The following is a 25,018-nucleotide window of genomic DNA, read 5'->3' as shown; positions in this document are numbered from 1 at the left end:
TCCTGAGGGAAGAGAGTCCATCATGCTCACATTCAAGTGCAGGATATTATGGTAAATTATAGTTCCTTGTGACTGGCTAAGTGAATCTGGAGATTTTATTACAGGCTTTAAATAAAGTAACCCTCACCAAAGGGACAACTGGCCTAAAAGTATCCCAGTAAAGAAACTGTTAGTTAAGGATTTGACTAAAATTCCAGAAAACATGAATAATAACAGGAAAATATCAAAGCTGGTACTTCTCCTTTGAGCTAATTTGTAAGTGAAAACAAAGACAATACAATAAGTTCTGAGAAGTCACCTGAAAAAAATTTAAACTGATACAAGTGATTCTCTGAAATATGGATTGATTTAAATTCACTACAGTTAATAATTAATCTTAACCAAAGTATGTGTTATGTGTCAAATTATTAACTAATGATATTATGAATCCATTATGATGATCAAGACATGTAAAATTTTTATTTCACATTTATCTTATCCTTTAGATTCATCTTTGGTGGGGCACTTGGCTGGCTTAGTCAGAATAGCATGTGACTCTTGATCTCAGGGTCATGAGTTTGAGCCCTATGTGGGGTGTAGAGATTACTTAGATAGATAAAAACTTTAGATTAATTTGGGAACACACATCATATTTATAATAAACATGCAGAGAATTAACAGATAATACTCTTTTATTGATAGGGTTCTATGAACAAAAATGTTTGGAACTCACATCTCTAGGCCATAGGTCGTCAGAAGCAAAAGAGAGAGGTGTGTACAGGAAGCATTTTGGATGTTGATTTAACTGGACATGGCAGATAAGTGGATGGTGGGACAAGATCAGGAAAGAATAAAAAGTAACTCAGGTTTTATACTAGGATGATGTTCAGGGGAGACATGGTGCAGAAATGGATATCTAAAGGAAGAGGTGGTTTTGGGTGATGAGAATGAGGGGGACTACGGATGGGCATCAGTGCATGGAGGTCTCTCAAGATGACCTATTGTGTTTTGGAATGGAAGATTCTCTGACTGCTTGATCCTCTCTTCTGGAATCAGCCACCCACAGCCCAGGCTGAATTTAGTCCTGAGGATCTAAATAGAAGTTAGTGGTATAATTTTTGCCCCTCTCCTTGGTAAGAATGACAGGCTGACCTGCCATTTTGGAATTGGCTATGAACCAGTCCAGGTAGGAGACAGACTCAAAGGTGGAGGTGGAGCCCTCCCTACTATGGAAAAAGAGAAAGGGCTTCTGCGCTTTCTTCTCCTTGGACATATCCATGATCTTTTTCTCCTAGGATTAGGAAAAAGGCTCATTAGAGAGGATTACTGAGAGGAAGGGTCTAAATAACACAGCCCCGAGAGTGACTGCTTCCCCAAAGGGAGGGACAGAGGCCAGGGACACAGGCAGGTGAAAGGACACCAAGTGTCAAGACAGACAACCCGCTGGCTCCCAATAGCTTTGCTCCATCCCAGCATCCTATAACACCAGGTCTTTCTGATTCTCTGAGACAGCACTATCTTCCCTGAGAACAGAGACCAGCTTAAGTCTCTTCTGTGGGTGCTCCTGGTGGGCACCCATCTGCAAGTGTGGGCATCTCACAAGATTCCCAGCCTCCAAGTGGGTTGACATCTTACAGCGTTCATCATAACCAGAAGGGTTCGCTTCATAACTACAAATGCTACCTTCGGTACAGAGACCACAGGCATATAATCCACAAAATCCAGACTAACAATCTCCCCCTGTCTCCTCTGCCACGCAGTGGCCTTTGCTTAAGTGGGAGCAGCCCAGCATCTTGGAGGACTTCTGGGAGGCAGTTAAAGAAAACTGATGATTAAGAAACCACCATTCCTTGGCCTTTTTGAAACATTCTCATGGGTGTACCCTCTAGCTTTCGGGGAATGCTCTTACATTCAAATGAGTGTTACACCCATGCCCATTGACTTGGGGGTCAGCCAAGTCACATTTCCTTCCTTAAAGTGAACAATTCAGGATTGAAAAAATGTCATTTTTATTCAGCAATATGTTAAATGAAATAAAAAGTGCATCTCACAGTGCTTCTCTCATTAGCTGTACGATCACTCACCTTAAGCTGCAGAGTAGGCTGGCCCTGAATTTCTGCACAGAAGAGACAAAGATGGTTGCCCTCGATTCCCAAGTAAACTGGATTGCCTTTTCCTGCATCATGAAATTCTTTGTCTGTACATGTTGTTAAATCAAGACTGACTGGAAACACAAGGAAAAATGGAAACAGGTATCAGGTCCCAAGCAGCAGAAAGTCCAGTCCTTCTGGCCGAACATTACTCCTCCTAGCCAGGCGGGATGCTGAGCAGTCAGGAGTCCCTCAGAAGGCTCCTCCCATTCACCATGGAGCTGAGACCCTTCATCATTATCTGAAGCCCATTTTCACTCTCTTACTTAATATCAGAACCCCAGTTGTTACCAAGGCATATTGTGTCCCAAAAATAAAAATAAAAATTCCCTACCACATTTGCAGCTAAATTTGATCATACGCTGAAGTTGTAGCCCATTAGATAAATGTGGAAGTGTTGTGTGGGATTTCTAAGAATGTTCTTTAAAAGGAGTTGACTCAGCTGGGAGAAGCTCCTTATACCCTGTGTATTCTTACTGCCAGCCTCAAATACTTGGTTGATGATTGAGGAGAACTTGAGCTTGGTAAAGCAGAAAGCTAGAATCTTTGGACTATGGGGTTATCATGGAGCCACCACACTGGCCTCAGCCTGCCTGCTTAGCCTTCTTTTTCATGAGAAAGAAATAAACTTCTTAGTTAAGTCCCAGTTATGTGGGTTTTTTGTCACCATCAGCTGAATTTAATTCCCAACTAATTTAGCCCAGGAGCCTGGGTATTCTGCTTCTATCCTTCTGCGCAGGGGGTTGAGAATTCTCCAGTCAACTCTCTTTATTGAATTCCCACTCAGGACAAGGCTGCATGTGGGCACCAGAGATTTAGCTGAGGATAAGACAGACATTGTCTTTGCCCCTGCAGAAAATGAGACCAAAATATGTAAGCAGAGAAATGACCAGAACCACAATAAATTGCAATGCCTGCTTTGGGGTAAGGGACCAAAGCCTGGGACAGTAGGAGACCAAATTTAGATAGAGAAATCAAGAAAGACCTCTCTGCAGAAGTGAAGTTCAAACCAAGACCTTAAAGTTAAGAGGAAACTAGTATATGAAAACATGGGAAAACATGGGTGCTGGAGAGGGTCTGAAAGGAGAGTGTCACAGGGAAAGGATTGGTTAAGGCCCCTATGTGACTCTGAAAGAAGACCGGTGCCCCTGAGATCTCCCCACTAGCCCCCACCTCCCACCCCCAAGACACAAACACATGGGAATGATACTGTTCAATTAACATTGTTCAGAAGGTCACTCTTAATGTTTTGTAGAGACTGGATGAGAGGCTACACAAATGAAGGGTGAGGGAGGGCAGTGAGGAGGCAATGGCAGTGGCCCAGGTGAGAGATTATATTATCTTAGAAATAAGGCATATTTTGCACAGAGACTCCTCAGTCTTTGCTGATGGATTGGACAGAGATTGAATCAAGGATGTCTCCTGCACTTCTGGCTCGAGGAAACAAGTGATGGTAATGCCACTAATAGAGATGGGGAAGACTAGGCTCATCAGCAGTTTTGAGAAGTCAGATCCATAATTCTGCTTGGGATAGATGAAGTTAAAGATGTCTGAGGGGACATCGAGAGGACATGGGTAAATTGTCCAGAGGGGACTTTTTGGTTGGAAGCATAAATGCCAGAGTGATAGAGATGATACATCAATCTAAGAGACCAACTCCCAATCACTTCAGTGGGGTCACATAATGATTGCAGACTGAGATCCGAGGATCCCCGGCATTTGGAGATTTTATAGAGAAAGTGGAGTCGGAAAGGAGAATGTCAAAGAGAAGCCAGTGAACCACAAGAGAATGTTCCTACAGAAGGAGAAGATGGGGGTGTTCAAGAAAGAAAGAGTTACCAATTATGCTGACTGCAGCTGAGGAACCAAACATTATGAGGACGGAGGAGCATATTTGGTGACCTTGGGAAGGGGAGCTTGAGAGAACAGTTCAGAAGTCAGGTTGTTTGGTGCAAGCGTGAGCAGGAGATGAAGTGGAAACAGGTTGTATAGCCAGCTCTCCTATGAAGTTTGGCTATGACTAGTACATATCACTGTATAGAGATTGGCATACAGGGAAAAAAAGAGTGGTAGTAAGAGTGGAATGTGGGAATCAAGAGAAGGTGTTTAGTATTAAACTTAGAAATATTATATTAGAGCATGTCTGTCAGTGATAGAAAGGATCCAGCCAACAGACAAAGGTGGACTATGCAGGAAAGAGAAGAATTAAATCAAACAGTTATTAACCGTCTGCCTTCAGCTCAGGTCATGATCCCGGGGTCCTGGGATCAAGCCCCACATCAGGCTCCCTGCTCCTCAGGAAGCCTGCTTCTCCCTCTCCCACTCCCCCTGCTTATGTTCCCTCTTTTGCTGTGTCTCTCTCTGTCAAACAAATAAGTAAAATCTTTAATAAAAAAATTAAATCAAACATTGAAGTCCTAGCAAAAGGGAAAGAAGCTGAGACAGATTGATTTTTGCTGGGAGAAAGGAATATCCCCCATTATCAGAAGACAGGACACCAAATTAGGAAAGTGTGTAGGTTTGATAGTGAAAAGATGATCAAGTTTGATTCTGGGGACATAGGTAGTGATACGGTTGAAATTTAAAGGAGAGAAACTCCAAGGAAAAGGTCAACCACTGCTTAAGTGGATAATCTCTTCTTATCTGCAGACATTTTCTCTTGATAAGAAGAACTGCCAACCCCTCACATCCTCATCTCTAGGTGCAGGGTTTCCTCTGTGGAAGAGAGCCTTCTTGTCCTCCCTGTGGACACTGGGCTGCCGCCCAGAAGTAGGAGGGGCCCAAGGCCAGGCTCAAGCAAGCTCAGCCCCAACCCCCAGAAGCTGGTGTCCCCTTTAGAGGAAACAGTGGCTTTGATTGTCACTCACCAGGTCTGACATTTCTGCTAAAAGGAGTTGCTATTAATGAAGTTTCTTTCAGGATCCACACCATTTGTTGAGAATCATAAACACCAAAGATTCTGGGACTATCTACCGCTGAGAGAAGACAGAAAACACAAAACATATATGAGGCTATTATAAACTTCAGGACCCTAGCTGCATCTTGGTAATAATGGTTTTTGAATCCTTGGGGGTAGGCTTACTGCTCTGAGAAAGAGTGGCTATAAGGAGAAAGGGAGAAGAAATAAGGCAGGAACTGGTTTGTGGATCAAAGCGTCTGTAAGGATCTACCTGCATTTATAGTCCCCAAAAGATTTTCAAGATTTGTCTTTTTTCTAGGGATATCAGTGACTTGTCTTTTTCTGATTGATAGTCTCTGGGTAGTAACAAAACCAAAAATATTCAAATTGGTCATCGATATGTTTCTTGTTTTTTTCTTTACCCTCTTTATTGAAATAAATAATAATTCTGAACATACATAATAAGAAAAGAGCTAAATGGGGGCGCCTGGGTGGCTCAGTTGGTTAAGCGACTGCCTTCGGCTCAGGTCATGATCCTGGAGTCCCGGGATCGAGTCCCACATCGGGCTCCCTGCTCGGCGGGGAGTCTGCTTCTCCCCCTGACCCTCTTCCCTCTCGTGCTCTCTGTCTCCCATTCTCTCTCTCAAATAAATAAATAAAATCTTTAAAAAAAAAAAAAAAGAAAAGAGCTAAATGCTCTGAGATTTTCAAATGCAGGTTTTGCAATCTGCATATTTTAGCAAGAAATAAATGCATCTATAACTGAGTAAATGATAGGGGCCCGGTACTCTATTGTCTTTGGTGCAGGATGGAGATATTTCCAGGCTGGTTTGAAATTCACCACTCACATTGTGTGGTAGCCATGATGGTTTCAGAGCTTCCTGTGAAGAGGACAAGGTAGATCAGATAATAGAGAGGAGGTTGTCAGCAGCTGGTTTTGTGGGGGAAAGAAAGAAGAAAAACATGTCATCAATTTCTCACCGCCCCTCCTCCACCCTGGCATTTTGTGTAAAAATTCTTTTGAGAAAGCTGCCCCAAAATCCTGTCCCAAATACACATCCGAGACTAAGGATGGGGTTTTCCAAGGCCAGAAAACCCCAAATGGAAACTCCCATCTCTGTCCTGACTGGGTAGTCCTTGTTCTCCAGACTCTGATGGCCTTGGGATGCCCTCCATCCATCACATCTGTGATTGTTAGGAAGTTCCAGAGCATCACCTCAGGCACTGTTTTGTGCAACAAGTCTCCAGATTTAAAGGAAGGAATGGAGGGGAGACTGGGCATCTATCTCCATTCTAGCTTCCCAGATGGCTGGTGAGTCACCACTCATCCGGACTTCAAGCTTGAGCACCACTAAATAACTAGCAGCAAATCTGCCTCTATAACCCCGTCTTCACCCATTCTTCGTCCAAAGAGGCATCACTAGGATCTCTATTAGGTGTTTTGACTGTCAGGGGCCATCTGTCCCTGGGCTTCTGATTAGGGAACCAGGACAGTTCTCCAAGAAGGCCATAAACTCCCCATAGCGAGAGCCAGCTGTTCACATCCCTCCCCGCCTCAGGATCCTCACGGCCTGATTCAATAGTCATCACTGGACAGGGAGTAAGCAAATCACCACCTGTACTCTTGGAAGAAGCCTTAGCTTCTCCAGCACCCTGTGCCTTCCACCAAGGCCCCCCTAAGGCTCCCCAAGGCTAGACATAGAGCAGTGAAACAAGACTCCCCACAAATGGCTTCTGAGCTGAAGTTACCTTTGTCTAGGAGATGCTCTTGTCCATGGATCCAAAGTTAAGGTTCTATCTGCATCCAAGGGCTCTGGAAAGTTTTCTAGGACTCCTAGTTCTTTTACTGAAAAGACAGGAGAAACCAGAGACCCAGATGCAAGAGAAGATCAAAGGTCAATAGGCTTTGTGACTTCAGGCTGTACCTGTAATCTGTTATTATGGACTATGGCTTCCTCTGCACTCAGGTGCTCTGACTGACTCCAACAGGTCCCAAGCATTTTATCCACATGTGGAAGGAAGGAAGTTCTGCCTCACTTGGGCTGGGACTGCCTGACACTCAATATTTGCTGGTTCCTGGTGCCAGAGGATTCAGTGAGTCTTTATGTAAATATCAACCAAGCATCGCTATGACTTGTCTCTTCACCCTGAAAAAGTAGGGCATGCTAAGCCCTTAAGAGCAATGACCAGGAAATATAGTCATCAACACCGAGTTTGAGGAAAGAAATATTATGGGACTGCCCGAGGGCCCATGACTGGATTCTTTTGCCACAAAATGACATACTGGAATGTTATTACTAGGAGTGGAAGCCCCTAGTAGGTTTAAGATAGACTAAGGAAGGGGTGGGTCCCCTAAGACCTGTGTAGCTTGCAACTATTCCTGGTCCAGTCACCATATTCTCTGCCAATCTCAGACCAGGTAAAAATGCCCCAGTGTATGCTTCTCCAGCTTTTCAGAGTCTGTTTGCATGCTGCTTCTCCACTCAAGGGAGCCTAACCTGGGCAAAGCCAGCTTTTGTGCACCCTGCCTATCACTGACTCTAGATCACTACCCTGGATTAGTGGGAAAGGGAGCCTGGCTCCCAGATGCTCCACTGCTCTGAGCTAGCCGACACACATTAGGTCTTACATAAAGGAAAGCTGAGACAATGCTGTTGATACTCTGCCCCAATCCCTTCAGGCCAACTGAGTTCACTGTCACTGTGACAGTTCCCAGCACCTGTCAGCTTCATACCTCAAGGGTATTCATCTCAACGGCAACCTCAACCAATGGGGGAAAGGGCTCGTGGATAAATGTCCCAGCCTCCCCAGCTTCTGGTGGGACAATGGTAGGGTTTCTCAGGGAGAACCCACACTATGATAGTAGTTTAGTGTTCAAAAGCCAGAGACATGTGTTCAAAAACCAGAGACTTATATTCAAAAGATGTGTGTTCACAATTAGGCTTTGCAACTTTCAGACTTGTGTCCTTGGCAGAGTCTCTTCACATCTCTGATCCTCAAATGATTATTATATGAAATGCATTGTACCTTGTTAGATTATTGTGTGGGTTAAAGAAGACTATGCAAAGCCCCCAGTACATGACAGCTTCCTGTAGCAACTGGCCTATTAAGTCTCCTAAGTCTGTCACCAGACCCCAGATCAGCCTATTTGTCTCTACCAGCCTTTTTGCTTTGACCACCATAGAGCATCCTAGCTCTTGACATTTCTACCTCATCAAATTACCTAACTACCTAACACCCTCATGTTCACACTGTATACAGTTCCAAGGGATTCCCACTGCACAGTGGGATGTGAAAGGTCATTATCATCTTGTCCTGGATATCCCCATAACCAATCCTTCAGGAGTGTGGAATCATAAAGTACCCACACTTAAATATGCAGTAGGTGTCTCTGAGTCAAAACTAGGATTCAGAATCAATCTGTGGCTATGATGAGGAGTTGCCCTAGGTATCCATTAGCATGAGTTGATTTCCACACTCTAAGAAGAAAGTCTGGAGCCTATGGCATCACCCCCATGCTCCTTATGTAGGACCAGACCCACTTGGATATCTTGAGGAGAGAGATTCAATGTCCTGCCATAAGGTACAAAGAAGCAAATATTCAAGATACATTGGTATGGATGATGCATGCCAACTCATTCGGGACCAGAGCTAATAAGATGTGGATCCTTTCAGATTCATTATTTCATCCTATAAATACATGGAGCTCCATGTAGCCAGTGCCATTAGTTGAGGTGATGGGGGTTTCCATGATACCAGATAACCCAAGACCTCTACTTATGTCTCCCTAGTATGGAGGTGTATCCTTTACCACCAAGGTGGTGGATGATCCTGAGAAGGGACACTGGGTCAAATATGTGAAGGAAATTTCTCTCTCTGTAAGAACTCCATAGGAATAAAATCTAGAGATATAGCCCTCCTTCTCTCTTCAGGTAGCCAGAACTGGATCCAACTTGGGATTTCATTCCTTTATCCACCCATATCTATCCTTCACTACTTTACATCAAGGTCTAACATGTCACCTCAGTTCCATAAATCCTTCCCAACTTCTATAGCACAATTCCCATCATTCAATTTGGCTATTGTTCACATATTGCCAAGTTATTAAATGGAACAGTCTTTGTTCTATATATCCTCAATATTCAGAGTGTGACCTGTGGACCAGTATCATTCGCATCACCTGGAAGCTTGTCAGAAATGCAGAATCTCAGGGTTTATCCCAGACTTATGGAATCAGGATCTGAAATAAAGGAGCATTAAAACTACTGAACTATATGTTCTGTGCTGATATAACACACACACACACACACACACACACACACACACACACACACATGCCATACTCTAGTCACAGCAGCACAAAAAAAGAAAAAAAAGGTCAAGACTCAGGAGCCGCCTATGACTGGAGGGGGGACAAGCAAACCAGATCTAGACCCACTCTCACCTTTCCCCAATCTCTGGAACCCATGAAGTGGGCTGTCTTGGCACTGAACAAAGTGGGGGAGGGAAAGATATAAAGAAAAGAAGTAATTTCTGGAAGGCTATGGCTGTGGACAGGCCCTCTGGAGGATTTCCACTTTGAGTACTCACAGCTTGATTGAGCCAGGAACTCTCAAATTGGTTTAATGTAGACCAAACACTTTCCACCAGAAACAAAGAGAAAGCCTCTCTAGAGGAGGGCAGAGCCACTTAAATAATTTCACAAAGACAACAAGCCACAAGGAGTTGAAGATTACCAGGCATACAAGTAAACAAGATCACAAGAACAAGAACCAAAAAAATAAACAAAGCAAGATAAAGCAGAAACATACACAGACATCAGATTCTGTAATTATTATACAGAGAGCATAAAACAACTATCCTAACCATATTTAAGAAGCAAATGACAAACATGGATATATTTTTCTAGAACAGCAAACTATGAAGTGTGGCAGATTTGGAAGAGTTAAACAGCATCTCTAGAATTATATAACACAATAAATAAAATGACATAAACCAAAATTTGTATTTAGCAACAGACAGCACACAGCAGAAGGAAGAATTAGAGAGTACCACTGATGGTATAGGAATTTCTAGCACTCAGTGCCTCCCAGAAATGTCAATTTGAACTATTATCCATACATAAAAATACTTCCACAAGAGCTAAGAATTCCAGGTGAGGGATGACAGCACCTGGGTAGAACACAGAAATAAGAAAAGATGCATTGAAAAAAGGATAGGAAGCATAGTTTCACCATTACTCCCATTGCCCAACCCCCCAACCAAGCCAAGGTAGAGACATCCAACTCATGGGAGGAGAGTGAAGTAAGGAACTGACTTCACAGTGGATTCTACCACCAGCCCACACCAGCACCAGACTGACTCCTGTGGCCTGAGGCTCTGGGCCTATCCCAGCACCAGGCCAGTTCCCATGGCCCCAGACCTCTGGTGGGCTCCAACAACCAGGCTACCAGTCCACCCAAGCACTGGGCAGACCCCCACAAACCCAGGCTCCAGAGAGCCTCCTGCTAATCCAGATTCCTGGCCCTCCCTAGCATCAGGCTGACTCTCATGGCCCTAGGCTACCAGCCTGCCCCAGCACCCAGGGCAGCCTTCACAAATCTAGACTCCAGATAAGCTCACATGAATGAGGCTCCTGGCCTGCCCCAGTTCCAAGCTGGTACCATTGGCCCCAAGGTTCAGGCAGTCTCCCGTGGATCTAGGCCCCCAGGCTGCCCTAGCACCAGGACAGACCCCATGGCCTCAGGCTCTAGACAGGTTACACCCATAAACTTAGGCTCTGGGTGGGCTCCCATGGGTGCAGGCTACCAGCCCACCCCAGCACCAGGCTGGTCCCTAGAGACTCAGTCTCCAGACTAACTCCCATGGCTCCAGCCTCCAGGCTAGCCCCCATGGATCCAAACTCCAGAGTGGCCCTCATGGCCCCCGAAGCTACAGGTTCAGGCTTGCCCAATTGCTAGGGTGGCCTCCATAGTCCCGGCTTCCAGGCCAGCTCCCATGAACCCAGGCTCCAGGGCCACCCCACCATTAGGCCAGCCCCTGTGGACCCAGATGTCAGGCCCATCTACACAGACCCCAGTCCCAGGCCTACCACCAGAGACAGGCACTGGGCCTGTGAACCCAGTGAACCCAGACACAGACTAGCCCCTATGGACCTAAGTACCAGGTCTGCTCAACTGTTGACCCAGGCAACAGACATGCCTATGAGAACTTCAGCAGCAAGCCCACCCAGAATCTCTGGACAAGCTGACTGGCAAAGGGCTTTCCCTTCCAAAGCCAGCCTACAAAAACTGAAAGAAGTGCCTACTTCCTTAAATGCACAGACATCAATAAAGGTCACAAGGATCACAAATAATCAAGAAAACACAACACCACTAAAGAAAACTAATAAAACTCCAATGACTGACCCTAAAGAAATGGAGATAAATAAACTGTCTGACAAAGAACCCTGAATAATCCTTTTAGAGAAATTCAGTGAACAACAAGAACACACAAGTAGACAACAAACAAAACGTGTATCAAATAACCACCTTACTTTGTACACATTAAACTTATACAATGTTATATGTCAATTATACCTCAATAAATCTGGAAACAAAAAAAAAGTAAGAGAGAATTGATTAACTTGGAAATAAATGAGAAGAAATATAAATTATAGCACAGACACAAGAATGATGGAAAATACAGAAAAGGGTAGAAAAGATGTGGGGAATAAAGTGAGAAAGCTTATGACATTTATTGGAGTCCCAAAAGGAAAGATAAAGTAGGGCAGAGGCACTATTTGAAGAAAGAAGCACTAGCAATTCCTCAAACTGACTGGTGAAGACACAAATTCACAGATTTAAGAAACACAATAAATTCCAAGTAAATAAAAAGAAATCCATATCAGACTGAAATTGCATAGAATCTAAGACAAAGATAAGCTAGTAAGAGCAACAGATAATAAAAAGGCACTATCTTCAAGGAAGCAAAAGACTGACAACTAACTTCTTAATAACAACAGTGGCAGTCAGAAGACAGTAGAATGATATCTCAAACATGGAAAGAAAAAACTTGCAATGGAATTCCACACTCTGCAAAATTTCTTTCCAGATTAAAGGCAAATCAAAAACAGTCTCAGATAATTTAAAGCTCATCATGTGGAAAGGCTCACTTTGGGGAATAATAAAGGAGGGGCATCAAGGAGAGAATTCTCTATAGCAGAAAATTTTTTTAAAGATTTTATTTATTTATGGAGTGCCTGGGTGTCTCAGTCGTTAGGCATATGCCTTACGCTCAGGTCATGATCCCAGGGTCTTGGGATCAAGCCCCACATCAGGCTCCCTGCTCCACAGGAAGCCTGCTTCTCCCTCTCCCACTCCCCCTGCTTGTGTTCCCTCTCTCACTGTGTCTCTGTCAAATAAATAAATAAAAATCTTAAAAAAAAGATTTTATTTATTTATTTGAGAGAGAGAGTGAGTGAGAGAGAGAGCACAAGCAAGGGGAAGGGAAGAAGCAGACTTCCTGCTGAGCAGGGAGCCTGATATGGGACTTGATCCCAGGACCCTGGCATCATGACCTGAGCCCAAGGCAGACACTTAACCAACTGAGCCACCTGCTGCCCTCTATAGCAGAGAATTCTATGCTTTTTTTGGAAATAGCTCTTTGTGTGTTAGTGAGCCCTCATGGAGAAACACATATATGAGGCACTAAGTGACCATTCATCCCAAACTGCCCATTTTGATTTGAATTATGTCAGACTACCAAGCAATAAAGTTAGACACATGCCCAGCAGCCATTCACTCTCAATCCAGAATTGAATTCAAGCAGAACTAGAGGGTACATGTAAGCTATATGAGCAGGTAATGCAGACCCCTATGTCACCCAGCACAATTGTACAAATGCCCATCCCCTAGCTTGCATTTGCAGTTGTATGGAGGGTCGCCCTATAGCCAGTTGAATGAGGAGAAAAAAGCCCAAGTATTGTTTACACATGGGTCAGCTGACTATGGTCTATAAGGCAAAAATGGATTGCAGTTATTTTACAACCACACTTGGCAGTGCCTTGAAAAATAGTGAAGAGAGGAAATAATTCAATGGGAATAGCTGGGAGTAATACTACTGGTCATTCACTTGGTATTGTCCCAAAGGAACAATACACACAGATTCCTGGGCAGTAGTCAATGAGTGGCTCGCTGATCAGAAGACTGAAAGATAAGGAGATAGGGAGTAAAGACATGTGGATGGACATATGGGAGTGGACATAAATGTGAAGATGTTTGTATTATATAATACAATGTTAATGCCCACCAGAAAGCATCAACCACAGAAGAGTCACTGGATACCCAAGCAAATAAAACCGCTCTGCTAGTTGACATTAGCCAACTACCCTAAAACAGACATGATGGGCATATGAACAGTGGGAGTGCATTCTATTCCTTAAGGCCCTTAGTAAAATAATGATTCTTAGACCCTGCTCTAAACCTACTAAGTTGGAATTTTGAGGTGAATGGGTTTTAATTTACTAGGTCCAGAGTGAGCCCAAACATCTGAGCTTTTAGTTCAGACGCCAGATGCTTCTGATATTGTTTCAAGTTTGAGAAATACAGATACACAATATATTTCAGCACTGACACCATTACATAACAATGTTTAGGTGGCCAGGAGTGTTCCGCCCTAGGTTGGGTCATCTGCTGATACACTGCTAGGTAAGGATAGCCCCTAAGATGGGAACGAGATTGCTCAAACATTGCTCTGCTGTCTTGCTCTGGGTAATTGTTGCTGATTTCTCACACAGTGCTTTATAACATCCCAAGACAAGGAGACAGAAATTAAAAGACCAAAAATCAAGATTATCATACTTCCAGGCCTTCTAACAAATGTCAGTGCAGTCCTCAGCAAGTCATATCCACTTCCAAGGATCCCCCCTTTCCTTTTTTTTTTAATTTTATTTATTTATTTGACAGAGAGAGACACAGCGAAAGAGTGAACACAAGCAGGGGGAGTGGGAGAGGGAGAAGCAGGCTTCCCGTGGAGCAGGGAGCCCGATGCGGGGCTCGATCCCAGGACCCTGGGATCATGACCTGAGCCGAAGGCAGACGCTTAACGACTGAGCCACTCAGGCGCCCCAATCCCCCCTTTCCTTACCCATAAAAAGAAAAGGCTGAAGGAAAATGATGTCATTCAGAAAAGTTACCCAAATCTTGAAAAAGGCAAAAGGATTATTGTGTGCCTTTTCTTTTTTTTTTTTACTTTTTATTGTTATGTTAATCACCACACATTGCATCATTAGTTTTTGATGTAGTGTTCCATGATTCATTGTTTCTGCATAACACCCAGTGCTCCACGCAGAATGTGCCCTATTTAATACCCATCACCAGGCTAACCCATCCCCCCATGCTCCTCCCCTCTGGAACCCTCAGTTTGTTTTTCAGAGTCCATCGTCTCTCATGGTTCATCTCCCCCTCCGACTTACTCCCCTTCATTCTTCCCCTCCTGCTAACTTCTTTTCTTTTCTTAACATATATTGCATTATTTGTTTCAAAAGTACAGATCTGTGACTCAACAGTCTTGCACAATTCATAGCACTCACCATAGCACATACCCTCCCCAATGTCTATCACCCAGCCACCCCATCCCTCCCACCCCCCACCACTCAGCAACACTCAGTGTGTTTCCGGAGATTAAGAATTCCTCATATCAGTGAGGTCATAGGATACATGTCTTTCTCTGATTGACTTATTTCACTCAGCATAACATCCTCCAGTTCCATCCACGTCGTTGCAAATGGCAAGATCTTGTTCCTTTTGATGGCTGCATAATATTCCATTGTGTATATATACCACCTCTTCTTTATCCATTCATCTGTCGATGGACATCTTGGCTCTATCCACAGTTTGGCTATTGTGGACATTGCTGCTATAAACATTGGGGTGCACGTATCCCTTCGGATCCCTACATTTGTATCTTTGTGGTAAATACCCAGTAGTGCAATTGCTGGATTGTATGGTAGCTCTATTTTCAACTGTTTGAGGAACCTCCATACTGTTTTCCAGAATGGCTGCACCAGCTTGCATTTCCACCAACAGTGTACGACGGTTCCCCTTTCTCCGCATCCCACCCAACATCTGTCGTTTCCTGACTTGTTAATTTTAGCCATTCTGACGGGTGTGAGGTGGTATCTCATTGAGGTTTTGATTTGGATTTCCCTGATGCTGAGCGATGTTGAGCACTTTTTCATGTGTCTGTTGGCCATTTGGATGTCTTCTTTGCAGAAATGTCTGTTCATGTCTTCTGCCCATTTCTTGATTGGATTACTTGTTCTTTGGCTGTTGAGTTTGATAAGTTCTTTATAGATTTTGGATACTAGCCCTTTATCTGATATGTCATTTGCAAATATTTTCTCCCATTCTGTCGGTTGTCTTTTAGTTTTGTGGACTGTTTCTTTTGCTGTGCAAAAGCTTTTTATCTTGATGAAATCCCAATAGTTCATTTTTGCCCTGGCTTCCCTTGCCTTTGGCGATGTTTCTAGGAAGAAGTTGCAGAGGCTGAGGTGGAAGAGGTTGCTGCCTGTGTTCTCCTTTAGGATTTTGATGGACTCCTGTCTCACGTTTAGGTCTTTCAACCATTTGGAGTCTATTTTTGTGTGTGGTGTGAGGAAATGGTCCAGTTTCATTCTTCTGCATGTGGCTGTCCAATTTTCCCAACACCATTTGTTGAAGAGACTGTCTTTTTTCCATTGGACATTCTTTGTCCAAGATGCTTTGTCAAAGATGAGTTGACCATAGAGTTGAGGGTCCATTTCTGGGCTCTCGATTCTGTTCCATTGATCTACGTGTCTGTTTTTGTGCCAGTACCACACTGTCTTGATGATGACAGCTTTGTAATAGAGCTGGAAGTCCGGAATTGTGATGCCGCCAGCTTTGCTTTTCTTTTTCAATATTCCTCTGGCTATTCGGGGTCTCTTCTGGTTCCATACAAATTTTAGGATTATTTGTTCCACTTCTTTGAAAAAGGTGGATGGTATTTTGATGGGGATTGCATTGAATGTGTAGATTGCTCTAGGTAGCACTGACATCTTCACAATGTTTGTTCTTCCAATCCATGAGCATGGAACGTTTTTCCATTTCTTTGTGTCTTCTTCAATTTCTTTCCTGAGTATTTTATAGTTTTCTGAGTACAGATCCTTTGCCTCTTTGGTTAAATTTTTTCCTAGGTATCTTATGGTTTTGGGTGCAATTGTAAATGGGATCGACTCCTTGATTTGTCTCTCTTCTGTCTTGTTGTTGGTGTATAGGAACGCCACTGATTTCTGTGCATTGATTTTATATCCTGCTGCTTTACTGAATTCCTGTAGGAGTTCTAGCAGTTTTGGGGGGGAGTCTTTTGGGTTTTCCCCATACAGTATCATATCATCTGCAAAGAGTGAGAGTTTGACTTCCTCTTTGCCGATGTGGATGCCTTGGATTTCTTTTTGTTGTCTGATTGCTGTGGCTAGGACTTCTAATACTATGTTGAATAGCAGTGGTGAGAGTGGACATCCCTGCCGCGTTCCTGACCTTAGGGGAAAAGCTCTCAGCTTTTCCCCATTGAGAATGATATTGGCTGTAGGTTTTTCATAGATGGCTTTTATGATATTGAGGTATGTAGCCTCTATCCCTATACTCTGAAGAGTTTTGATCAAGAAAGGATGCTGTACTTTGTCAAATGCTTTTTCTGCATCTATTGAGAGGATCATATGATTCTTGTTCTTTCTTTTGTTAATGTATTGTATCACGTTGATTGATTTGCGGATGTTGAACCAGGCTTGCAGCCCAGGGATAAATCCCACTTGGTCGTGGTGAATAATCCTTTTAATGTACTGTTGGACCCTATTGGCTAGTATTTTGGTGAGAATTTTTGCATCCATGTTCATCAAGGATATTGGTCTTTAATTCTCCTTTTTGATGGGGTCTTTGTCTGGTTTTGGGATCAAGGTAATGCTGGCCTCCTAAAATGAGTTTGGAAGTTTTCCTTCCATTTCTATTTTTTGGAACAGTTTCAGGAGAATAGGTATTAATTCTTCTGTAAATGTCTGATAGAATTCCCCTGGGAAGCCATCTGGCCCTGGGCTTTTGTTTGTTGGGAGATTTTTGATGACTGCTTCAATTTCCTTAGTGGCTATAGGTCTGTTCAGGTTTTCTTTTTCTTCCTGGTTCAGTTTTGGTAGTTGATACATCTCTAGGAAAGCACTCATTTCTTCCAGGTTATCTAATTTGCTGGCATAGAGTTGCTCATAATATGTTCTTATACTTGTTTGTATTTCTTTGGTGTTGGTTGTGATCTCTCCTCTTTCATTCATGATTTTGTTGATTTGGGTCATTGCTCTTTTCTTTTTGATAAGTCTGGCCAGGGGTTTATCAATCTTGTTAATTCTTTCAAAGAACCAGCTCCTAGTTTCGTTGATCTGTTCTACTGTTCTTTTGGTTTCTAGTTCATTGATTTCTGCTCTAATCTTTATTATTTCTCTTCTCCTGCTGGGTTTAGGCTTTATTTGCTGTTTTTTCTCCAGCTCCTTTAGGTGTAGGGTTAGGTTGTGTATTTGAGACCTTTCTTGTTTCTTGAGAAAGGCTTGTATTGCTATATACTTTCCTCTCAGGATTGTCTTTGCTGTATCCCAAAGATTGTGAACAGTTGTGTTTTCATTTTCATTGGTTTCCATGAATTTTTTTAATTCTTCTCTAATTTCCTAGTTGACCCATTCATTCTTTAGTAGGATGCTCTTTAGCCTCCATGTATTTGAGTACTTTCCGACTTTCCTCTCGTGATTGAGTTCTAGTTTCAAAGCACTGTGGTCTGAAAATATGCAGGGAATAATCCCAATCTTTTGGTACCGGTTGAGACCTGATTTGTGACCTAGGATGTGATCGATTCTGGAGAATGTTCCATGGGCACTAGAGAAGAATGTGTATTCTGTTGCCTTGGGATGGAATGTTCTGAATATGTCTGTGAAGTCCATTTGGTCCAGTGTGTCATTTAAAGTCTTTATTTCCTTGTTGATCTTTTGCTTCGAAGATCTGTCCATTTCAGTCAGGGGGGTGTTAAAGTCCCCCACTATTATTGTATTGCTGTCAATGTGTTTCTTTGCTTTTGTTATTAATTGCCTTATATAATTGGCTGCTCCCATGTTAGGGGCATAGATATTTACAATTGTTAGATCTTCTTGTTGGATAGACCCTTTAAGTAGGATATAATGTCCTTCCTCATCTCTTATTACAGTCTTTGGTTTAAAATCTAATTTGTCTGAGATAAGGATTGCCATCCCAGCTTTCTTTTGGTGTCCATTAGCATGGTAAATGGTTTTTCACCCCCTCACTTTCATCTGGGGGTGACTTTGCATCTAAAAATGAGTCTCTTGCAGACAGCATATCGATGGGTCTTGTTTTTTAATCCAATCTGATAGCCTGTGTCTTTTGATTGGGGCATTGAGCCCATTTACATTCAGGGTAACTATTGAAAGGTATGAATTTAGTGCCATTGTACTGCCTGTAAGGTGACTGTTACTGTATATTGTCTGTGTTCCTTTCTGACCTTGCTGCTTTTAGGCTCTCTCTTTGCTTAGAGGACCCCTTTCAATATTTCTTGGAGGGCTGGTTTCATGTTTGCAAATTCCCTAATTTTTTGTTTGTTCTGGAAGCTTTTTATCTCTCCTTCTATTTTCAATGACAGCCTAGCTGGATATAGTAGTCTTGGCTGCATATTTTTCTCGTTTAGTGCTCTGAAGATATCTTGCCAGTCCTTTCTGGCCTGCCAGGTCTCTGTGGATAGGTCTGTTGCCAATGTAATATTTCTACCATTGTAGGTTACATATCTCTTCTCCCGAGCTGCTTTCAGGATTTTCTCTTTGTCTCTGAGACTCGTAAGTTTTACTATTAGATGTCAGGGTGTGGACCTATTTTTATTGATTTTGAGAGGGGTTCTCTGTGCCTCCTGGATTTTGATTCCTGTTTCCTTCCTCACATTAGGGAAGTTCTCTGCTATTATTTGCTCCAATATAATAACTGCCCCTCTCTCTCTTTCTTCTTCTTCTGGGATCCCAATTATTCTAATGTTGTTTCGTCTTATCGTATCGCTTATCTCTCGAATTCTGCCCTCGTGGTCCTGTAGTTGTTTCTCTCTCTTTTTCTCAGCCTCTTTATTTTCCATCATTTGGTCTTCTATATCACTGATTCTCTCTTCTGCCTCATTTATCCTAGCAGTTAGTGCCCCCATTTTTGATTGCACCTCATCAATAGCCTTTTTGATTTCGACTTGGTTAGATTTTAGTTCTTTTCTTTCTGCAGAAAGGGTTTCTCTAATAACGTCCATGCTTTTTTCAAGCCCAGCTAGTATCTTTAAAGTCATGATTCTGAACTCTAGGTCCGACATCGTACTAATGTCCGTATTGAGTAGGTCCCTGGCAGACGGTACTACCTCTTGTTCTTTTTGCTGAGGTGATATTTTTCGTCTTGTCATTTTGTCCAGAGGAGAACAGATGAATGAGAGAACAAAATGCTAACAGGTTAACAACGTCCCCAGCAAATATACTCTATACAAATCAGAAAAGACCTGAAACCAGGGGAAAAGAAAGGGAAAGAAAGAAAAAAGAAAGAGGAAAAAAAAAAAGAAAAAGATAAAAACAAACAAAAACAGAACAAAAAAAACAGAATATGATCAAATATGATCAGGCTAGTGCATAGATCAGTGCCACACACTAGATTTGGGGTGTATTTTGGTCTGTTAGAAGAAAGTGCCTCCTAAAATTTTAAAGGAAGAAAGACTCCTATATGTCCAAAATAAGGGTTGATACAAAGAAGGGATGGAAGATGACTGTAAAGATGAAAATTATAAAAGATTTTATAAAAGGAATTGATAAGAAGTTGTTTGAAAAAAGAAAGAAGTTTTAAAAAAAAAAAAGAAAAGAAAAAAAAGGGAGAGAATGTGATCAGGCAGGAGACTAGACCAAAGCCATACACTAGTGATTTAGGATATATTTTGATCTGTTAGAAGAAACTGTATTTCAAAATTTTAAAGACAAAACAACTTATATATATATATATATATATATGCCAAAAATAAGGGTAACTACTATGAAGGGATAAAATATGACTCTAAAAATGAAAAATAAAAAAAAATTTTTTAAAAAAGGGATTGATAAAATGTTGGTTGAAAAAGGGAAAAAGAAAAATTCAAAAAAAAAGTTAAAAAAATTAACTTTGAAAAACTAATGGTAAAAAAGCCATGAATTCTATGTGCAGTATTCCCCTAGCGCTGGAGTTCTCCCATTCTCCTTGATTGGTAAACTTGGTCTTGGCTTGCTGGCTGTTCGTGCTGATCTTCTGGGGGAGGGGCCTGATGCCGTGGTTTCCAAATGTCTTTGCCGGAGGCGGAATTGCCCCGCCCTTGTCGGTCTGGGCTAAGCAAGCTACTCAGGTTTGCTCTCAGGAGCTTTTGTTCCCTGCAAGCTCTTGGTACAGCTTTGGAGGACGAGAGTGAAAATGGTGGCCTCCCACTCTCCGCCCGGAGGAGCTGAGAACTCGGGGCCCTGCTCCTCAGTGCGCCCCCAGAGAAAAGCAGTCAATCACTCCCGTCTCCCCAGTCTCCGGCTGCACGCCGTGCTCACCCCACCTGTGACCGAGCGTTTCTATCTCTGGCACCCGACCCCGTGTGGAGTCTCCAAACCCAGCAGATCCCTGCGATGCACTCCTGCGCCGCTCCTCCTGGGGGAGGAAGGGGAGTCTCCCCAGCTCTGCTGCTTGTTCGGTCCCTGCTGGAGGAGCAGTGGCCCGACTGGGCCGCGGATCACAGTTTATAGCCACCCCGAGCTGAGAGCCTGCGCCTCGGCTCCGTCTCTGCAGCCGGCTTCCCCACTCCGATACCTGGGAGCTCTGCCGCACTCAGGCACCCCCAGTCTTTCTGTGACCCCGAGGGTCCTGAGACCACACTGTCCCGTGAGGTTTCCACCTCCCGCTTAGCCACTGGAGCGACGTCCCTCAGCGGAGCCAACTTCTATAAGTTCCGATTTTGTGCTCCGCGGCTCTATCACTTGCCAGAAGCGGCCGACAGAGGCCCCCTCCCCCGCCATCTATCCTCCCGAATATCGCCTCAGATTCACTTTTCCGCACGTCCTACCTTCCAGTAAGTGGTCGCTTCTTTGTTCAGTTGTTGCTACTCTCTTCTTCGATCTCCTGCTGAGTTCGTAGGTGTTCAGAATGGTTTGATCCCTATTCAGCTGAATTCCTGAGACCAGACAAAATCCAGGTCTCCTACGCCTCCACCACTTGCTCCGCTATTGTGTCCCTTTTCAATGTCATATTAGAGCATTGTCTAATGGGCCCACCCGAAGGTCATACAACTCTCTATAAATATAATTTTGTTTGACTTACTACTTCTATTAACTTGTAGCAAACAGATAAAGGGCATATGATTTTTGTACAGTAGAGAGGAAAATGACATCTGTCTGGTAGAAAAGATAATGTCTAAAGTTGGTAACTCAAGAAATAGAGGTAAAATATATCCCTAGACACATGGAGGAAAACTGAAAAAAGAGTTGAAAAAGAGTTAACAGTTGCCTCATGGAAATAGGATCAGGGCAGAAGAATATCGCTTTTAATCATAGACATGTATTGTTTGGGAAGAATGTTCTTTTAAACAACTTTTTAAAGTCTGAGAAAGAAAAAGTAATGTTTTATTGACATGAAGAATTATTTATTACAGCCACTGTTCTTAGGGTCCCGGAGGCAGCATCTTCAGTCCCTCATGCCCAGTTGTTCATGAGTTCAGGGACGGTATCATCAGGTCCAGCTTCAGGAAGCAGTCTTGGTCTTTTAGCAGTCCTGGTGCCAGAAGATATGATTCCCAAAGCAGAAAAACATCCCACTCAACAGTTTTCACTGTAGTTGTGATTTTGGTGACCAGGTTCTTAATTCCTTACCAGAATCCAAAAGCGCCTCTCTCAGTGTAATCTGTCAGATTTACACCTCCTCAGGAGCTTCCTGGGTATAATCTGAAACTGGTCCTCATATGTGGAGGTCAGGATTGAGACCAAAAGGAAAGAGACGATTCACCCCAGATCGGTAGGTGCCAAATTTAATAAACAAGGGAACTCACACACAATGCTTGTCTTTGAGTGGCTACAAGACAAGCAGATCTCCATACTCACCCACTAGAATATTAAAACTGTGTGTAGAGGCTTTAACTGGGTTTGGCCACATACACCATCCAGATATCTCAACATCACATCACTATCTCAAGGCTATGTCCTTAGGGCAGCTTCTGGGAGCAGGAAAGGCAAGCAGAACACACACACACTGCAAGGACAGGGGAGCGGGTAAGGAGCCTCCAACTGCCAGAGTCCAGCTCATGGGTCAACTGGTGGTCATATCCTCTCAATGACTTCCCCCAACACAATGCATCAAGCCCTTTATACCACCCCGTTGCTAAAGACCCAAAAGAACCAAATCCTTCAAGGAATGTTGGCCTGGAGCTCCTAGAACTCAAATGCCAGAGCATTTGATATTCAAATGTGTGAAAACTAGATGTTCCCCAGGCCATAAACCTGAAAATGAGGATGTCGCTACTCACAGGGGCCTTCCATGATTTCATATGCTGTGGTCTTTCTCAAATGTGACAGATAAGTCAAGGGGTCCCTGGAAGTCTATGTTTTCATTTTGATTACACTCTCAATATGCTATCAGAACCTCTTCTGTACCATCAGGATAGCCAGTTACATGACACCAAGACTCATATTTGAGCTTTGTTTGGGCTCAAATCTGTGCCAAGTGACAACCCAAAGTGTCACAGTGTCTGCATGAACAGTTTTGGTGGTAGAGAAAAGAGATGGGACAATGGAATCACCACACAGCCTGTAGTAGTCTGGAGATGCTGTAACACTCAGACCATAATCATGTCACAAGCAAATGTGTCATTGGATCCCAACTGTCAGATGTAACAACCGACAATATAACAATGTAATTGGCAGATGTAAGACACTGCCACCATTTATTAGCAGTGAGGATAGTCATAAATATTCAATAACCAAGTCTTCTATTTAATATCCCAGAATTAGCTCAGTGCCCATTTTAATGTTTTTTATAAAACTACAATGCTAAAACTATACGTAATTGAAGAAGAAAATTTTAAAGAATCAAGAGACCTTGCATTAAATCGGTGCTTACTGATTGCTTACTGGCCTGGCTAGTAGAGTATGTGGTCTGATGGTCCAAAAGTAGAAAAAAAAAATTTAATTTACTGGTGCTATGCTATTTTGGAAATTGTATTTAAGCAAATAGAATTTTCTGCATTTGTAATATCAGAGTGAAAATAAGAAATGTATTATATGCAGAACCAGATCTGAGCTACATCTTTCTACAGTTATATTCACAATCAGTGATTTAATTTCATCAGAATACATCATCTGAAGCATGGCTGGTGAAAACGCTAGGCTCTCTGTTCCAAAGAAAGGGACTTTCCTGCAGTTTTTAAAGGGATTATGTGGATGGTGAGTATGCCTAAAAGGAAAAGTCTAGAAGAGGCAAAGAAATCAAGGCTGTGAGACTGTACAGAAAGTAGTGAAATAATAGTTCTCTTTTACATGCATTATCTCCTCCCCAGCCTATCAGCAGCGACAGGGGCCCTCCTCCCCCCAGCTAAGCCCAGGTCCCAGGCTCACCCACAGAGCTATCCTCATTCAATTACTCTTGCTAATTTCAGTTTACTATGTTTGCTATTTCATTTTATATCTTAGTTTTAGCTTTCTTATTGTGTAAACACATGAAGTTTATATTTGGCCTTATGTTTACATATTAGAATTAGGAAAAAACAAAATTCTTCTGTTATTAAGAATTATTTATCTTTAAAAGTTCTTTTAAAAGGATACATTATGCAACTTGAGACATACTGGCAACATACAAACTATATGGAATATGTAATCCAAATAGGAAAGAAAACAAAGCAAAACAAAAACAATCAGTTCCACACTAGTCACCCGATCTTGGGTAAGATTCATGAGCTCTGAGCCTTCTCCATATCCACCCCCAGGGAATGCCCTAATGTCTTTGGGTTCTGACATACTCATACTCTTACTGGGGGATGGCTGTGGGATGAACAGCTTCAGCCTGAGAGAACCTTACATCACCTTTCCCTCCTATGTCTAAGCCCACATTCTATGCCTCAGTTGCCATGAAGTCATTCATAAAGTGCGGTGATAACAGGTTCCTGCCCACCTCTCAGCACTGATGTGAAATGACACTGAGATAATATAGAGGAAATCACACTGGGAACTCGAAAATTTAACATAAAGACCTCTGACCAAGCTGCCCCCTCCAGCCTGAGTTCAAGCGTTGATATTTAAATTGAAGTTAACATTGTACACTCCCCCCTGGTGCGAAGTGAGGAAGATGGGGTGGCCTCTGTCAGAGGAGGCAATGAACCAGCCAGGGAAGGCCACAGACTCGAAGGTGGAGGTCCTGCCATTCTTTGAGTGGTAAAAGAGGAAGGGCTCCACGGGCTCGACTTCGTTGTACAGATTCAGTATCTCCTCCTCCTGAAATATGACAGAGAAGGCCCCGCAGGAGAAGCAGAGGCTGTTTGAGTCCTTCAACGTTACTTGCACACAATCAGTAAATATTCCAAAGCTCGAGAAAGCCTTATCCCTCTATTAAAACAGGCCTAGGAGCAGCAGGGTGAGCACACAATCTCACCCTCCCAGCCCCCAGCCTCAAATCCAGAGACAGAGGAGGAATGACACAAGGAACAGGTTAATGAACATGTGGGCACACTCGAACACCGCACTCTTCTCACACAAGAAGCCGAGCGGAGGAAAAGGAAGGAGATGCAGATTTGCAGCAGAAAACCAAGGACCTCTCCCACCAAAGCTGCAGCAGTGAGGGCCGCCGCCCTGCAAACACCATTCGTCTAACCAAAGTTCCGTGTTAGTCTTTGACCAACTGCCAGCATGTGAGAAAGGTCAGTGCCAGGAAAAAGACACAAGAGG

The 25,018-nt window shown here is 43.0% G+C and overlaps 2 protein-coding genes across 14 annotated transcripts in view; both read right to left on the bottom strand.

Annotated features, from left to right (window-relative positions):
* Positions 1 to 776: 776 nt before the first annotated feature.
* On the bottom strand, positions 777 to 5,964 carry LOC112820640 (interleukin-36 beta). Its single transcript, XM_025867619.2, has 4 exons — positions 5,877 to 5,964; positions 4,997 to 5,104; positions 2,064 to 2,203; positions 777 to 1,270 (listed from the first exon to the last, which is right to left on the bottom strand). The coding sequence occupies exons 1-4, from the start codon at positions 5,890 to 5,892 to the stop codon at positions 1,058 to 1,060; spliced, it is 477 nt and encodes a 158-aa protein (XP_025723404.1). The 5' UTR covers positions 5,893 to 5,964; the 3' UTR covers positions 777 to 1,057.
* Positions 5,965 to 22,989: 17,025 nt separating this feature from the next.
* Positions 22,990 to 25,018, bottom strand: part of IL36G (interleukin 36 gamma) — a 111,436-nt gene continuing 109,407 nt past the window's right edge. For all 13 annotated transcript variants that reach the window (XM_025868207.2, XM_025868206.2, XM_025868211.2 and 10 more), the window contains one exon: positions 22,990 to 24,568. In XM_025868207.2, coding sequence (XP_025723992.1) covers positions 24,359 to 24,568 — 210 coding nt within the window. In that variant the 3' untranslated portion in view covers positions 22,990 to 24,358. The remainder of the gene's footprint in view (positions 24,569 to 25,018) is intronic.

This window comes from Callorhinus ursinus, unplaced genomic scaffold, assembly GCF_003265705.2.
Source record: "Callorhinus ursinus isolate GAN/ISIS: 27379988/994484 unplaced genomic scaffold, GSC_fseal_2.0 scaffold10, whole genome shotgun sequence".
NCBI classification, from domain to species: domain Eukaryota; kingdom Metazoa; phylum Chordata; class Mammalia; order Carnivora; family Otariidae; genus Callorhinus; species Callorhinus ursinus.
Note: the sequence above shows the minus strand (reverse complement) of the source record. Positions and strands in the feature narration are given on the sequence as shown.